Below are 4,199 nucleotides of genomic sequence, written 5' to 3' on the forward strand. Positions count from 1 at the left end.
GATGATCATCATCATCATTTAACGTCCATTTTCCATGCTGGCATGGGTTAGATGGTTTGACTGGGACTGGTAGGCCAGAAAGCTGCACCAGGCTGCAATCGTCTGTTTTTGGCATGATTTCTATGGTTGGATGCCCTTTCTAATGCCAACCACTTTACAGAGCATACTGGGTGTTTTTTACATGTCACCGGCATGGGTGCTTTTACGTATCACCAGCATGAGTGCCTTTTATGTGTCACCGACACTGGCAATGACCACAGTTTACCAATATATCCAATTTACAACACTTTAATCTTTGGTACAATCATTAATCATTTTCTTAACTATTTGGCCACACACATGCACACATGTATATTTATGTACTTATGTTATTTATTCTTGTTGCAGGAATCTCTCAACTAATTGTGTGTGTAAATAAAATGGACACAGTTGACTGGTCAGAGGAAAGATATAATGAAATTGTGAAAAAATTGGGGACGTTTCTCAAACAAGCTGGATATCGTGACAAAGAAGTCAGTTTTGTACCATGCAGTGGTTTAGAAGGAGAAAACTTAATTAAACCAGTTTCTCAACCTGAACTGGCAGCCTGGTATAATGGCAATTGTCTGTTGGAGCAAATAGGTTTGTTTATATTTCATCATCATTTAGCATCTGTTTTCCATGCTAGCTTGGGTTAAACAGTTTAACTGGAACTGGTAAGCTGAAGAGCTGCACCAAGCTCCAGTCTGTTTTGGCTTGGTTTCTATGGCTGGATGCCCTTCCTAATGCCAACCACTCCACAGTGTGTAGTGGGTGTCTTTTACATGTCACCAGCATGGGTACCCTTTGTGTGTCACCAGCGCGGGTACCTTTTACATGTCACTGGCATAGATGCTTTTCACATGTCACCAGTGCTGGCTACAACTTGACATGTCTTCTCAAGCACAGCAAATCAAAAAAGTTCTCAGTCACTTTTCATTACCTCTGTGAGACTCAACAACCAAAGATCATACTTCATCACCTCATCCCAGTCTTTCTGGGATTACCTCTTCCACAGTTCCCCTCCACAGTAAGAGATCAGCATTTCTTTACACAATAGAGTATTCCACTAATCCTTTCCCACCACTTAGTGGATTCAGTAAGAAGAAAACTATAAGTAATCATATTAACCCTTTAGCATTCAGATTACTCTGTCAAATGTGATACTGCTTTATTCACATTGTTTTGAATTAATCATATATAATCTCCTAGCTTCTAGATTTTGAGGTTATGATTGTTGTTTATTTCTGGAATGACCCTGTAAGGTAGATGTCAGAGGCTGGATCTGTCCAAACATAAAACAGGTAGAATAATATTTGGGCCAGATATGGCAAGTTTAAATGTTAAAGGGTTAAAAGTACTCACTTGATGGAGACAGTTGAGTTTAATTCTCTCCCTCTTGATTCTAAGTTCATATCCCAGGGTTTGGGGAGCTGTTTCACATTCCATTCCTCAAGAGCTGATAACATAAGTACTAATAGTATCACTGTACCACTGTATCAACTGGCCTATCAAATGTTGTTATACCCTGCTGGTCACAATGTGCTTCTTTCTACACATTGTTATAGCTTTTGAATGATGCCTCTCCATTGGTTATGTGGGTAGGCCAACATTCCTCCTGAACAGAATGCCTACTGCCTTGGCAGGCAGGCCAACATTTCCTCATAAAAAGAATGGCTGTCTGTCACAGGGTTACCCATTTACACTTAAGTGGACTGGAGCAACATGAAACAGAATTTTGCTCAAGAACACAAGACACTACTAGTCTTGCAATTGAAACCATGATCTCAAAATCTTGAATACAACACTCTAACCACTAGTCATGTGCCTTCACAGTGTAGTAACGATATACTGAGATTAATTTACTGTATACCTCTCTTATATAATTACCATAGGAAGCAACCAATTGCAATAAATGTTTCATAAGATTTTAAGTTACTAAGGTATTGCTGAAGATTTTGTTTCATATTATAATGATTCAGTGAAGGACCCATTGTGGAGATGTAGCTTTTTGTTGGTTTCTCTGGGTTCTTAGTATGATCTTTGTGCTCAGCACTCAACAACATCATCACCATCAACATTTAACGTCCGTTTTCCATGCTGGCATGGGTTGGACAGCTTGACAGGAACTGGCAAGGCCACGCGCCATACAAGGTTCCACAGTCTGTTTTGGCTTGGTTTTTACAGCTGGATGTCCTTCCTAACACCAACCACTTCACAGAGTGTAGTGGGTGCTTTTTATGCGGCACCAACATCAGCGCTTTTTATATGACACCAATATCAGTGCATTTTATGTGTCACCAGCACCAGTGTTTTTTTACGTGGCACCTTAGTTTTAGGATCTCAGTTCTGTTGTGGTGGGCGAGTCTTCTTGAGTACAGCAATGCACCACATACCTTGGTTCTCTATCATCTCCATAAGGCTCAGCATTTTGAAACTGGCTTTCAATATGTCATCCCATGTCTTCCTAGGTATCCCTCTTCCACAACTTTGCTTCACTTTAAGTGATCAGCCTCTTCTTTATGCAGCTGTCCTCATACATCCACATCACATGAGCAAACCAGTGTAGTCTCCTCTCTTGCACATTGCATATAATTCCTCTTATGCCCAAATTCTCTATACACCACCTCAATAAAACTCTTCTCTGTTTCAGTGTACAACTACTTATTAAAGAGTTAACCTATCCTTTGGAATAAATATCTCATTACAGCTTCAGATGTTTACAACTGATTATATACTGTGTACTGTATCATATTTACTGCATCTTATTCGGTCCAGTTGTATTAGAAGTCTCTTGATATATTAAAAAGATTAAGGATCATATTTCATCATACAATTTCTTTAATTACTAACAGCTGTCAACCAACATTTCTAGAATTTATTTATTAAATAATCTAAAATAATCTACAGCCTGAAACTATCCTGTGCTTTATTCCTGATGACCGAGCAAATTTAGTCATAAATCTATTAAGATACTCACATTTACATTAGTCATCAGCATTATCATACACATAAAGTTATAAAACTGTTAAGCAAAGTATATATATAATGTTATGAGTATATATTTGTATCACAGTAAATACAAACCTGATTTACTTTGAAGGTAAAGTTTTAGCAAAAATAGATTTTAAGATCCATATCTATCTAGACCAGTGGTTCTCAACCAAGGTTCAAATGGCCCTAAGAGGTCCATATAAGATTTTGTTCTTAAAATTTATCTCCAATAAATTGGTTATATTTCTACGTGTAAAATATTTTAAAATTCATTTTTATGCAGTTCCCGATAATACTTAATTATAAAATTAAAACAAGATTTTTTAAAAATTTGAATGACTAGTAGGGTCCACCCAAGTAAAATAGAAATCAGAAGGGTCCAAAGGTTAAAAAATGGTTGAGAAACACTGATCTGGAGAGCTATTGTCTCCAGTCCTTGGACTCATAGGGATGGTTTCCCAGTTTCCATGGCATAAAAGTAACCAAGATCACAACATTCTCCATGAACAGGACACCAGTCCATCACAGGGTACTCATTTATAGCTCAGTAGACTGGAATAATATGAAATGAAGTGTTTTTTTTCAAGAAAACAAAGCACTACCTTGTCCAAGAACTGAAACCATAATCTTGAGGTTGTAAGTGCAACACTATAGCCACTAGGCCATGTGCTTTCACTAAAAATCCATTCAGAGATGACTTAACGCTTTTAATACTAACACATCTGAAACCACACCTGATTCTATGATGCAAGCTTCCTCTTTTAAAGTGGTCTAAATGAAAACTTGCCATCAAAGTTTTATATGTAATTCAAGTTCCAAAAATCAGCTTAATAATGACAAAATTATTTTACTAACTTCAGAATTAACTGAAACAAAAGTCATGTTTCTCAACAGAAAAGTGGTAATCAAGAGAGATTAGTCATGCAAAATGCCTGCCCTTGTAATAGAAACCTAAACTATAAAGTATATTAAGATATATGGTGCTACAACTTGGTCTATTTAACCCTAAAATCAATAATTCACCTCTTAGTGGGGTGTTAAAATTGGGATCACACCCATTATGTTGATATATTCATATACTCTTACGCTTTTACTTGTTTCAGTCATTTGACTGCAGCCATGCTGGAGCACCACCTTTAGTCGAGCAAATCGATCCCAAGACTTATTCTTTGTAAGCCTAGTACTTA

At 37.2% G+C, this 4,199-nt stretch overlaps 1 protein-coding gene across 1 annotated transcript in view; it reads left to right on the plus strand.

Annotated features, from left to right (window-relative positions):
• LOC106882204 (HBS1-like protein) overlaps positions 1-4,199 on the plus strand; it is a 91,627-nt gene that overhangs the window by 75,684 nt on the left and 11,744 nt on the right. Inside the window, exon 11 of the mRNA XM_014932797.2 lies at positions 388-621. Within this exon, the coding sequence (XP_014788283.1) occupies positions 388-621 (234 nt within the window). The remainder of the gene's footprint in view (positions 1-387; positions 622-4,199) is intronic.

The sequence above is a fragment of the Octopus bimaculoides genome, chromosome 18 (genome assembly GCF_001194135.2).
Source record: "Octopus bimaculoides isolate UCB-OBI-ISO-001 chromosome 18, ASM119413v2, whole genome shotgun sequence".
Lineage (NCBI taxonomy): Eukaryota > Metazoa > Mollusca > Cephalopoda > Octopoda > Octopodidae > Octopus > Octopus bimaculoides.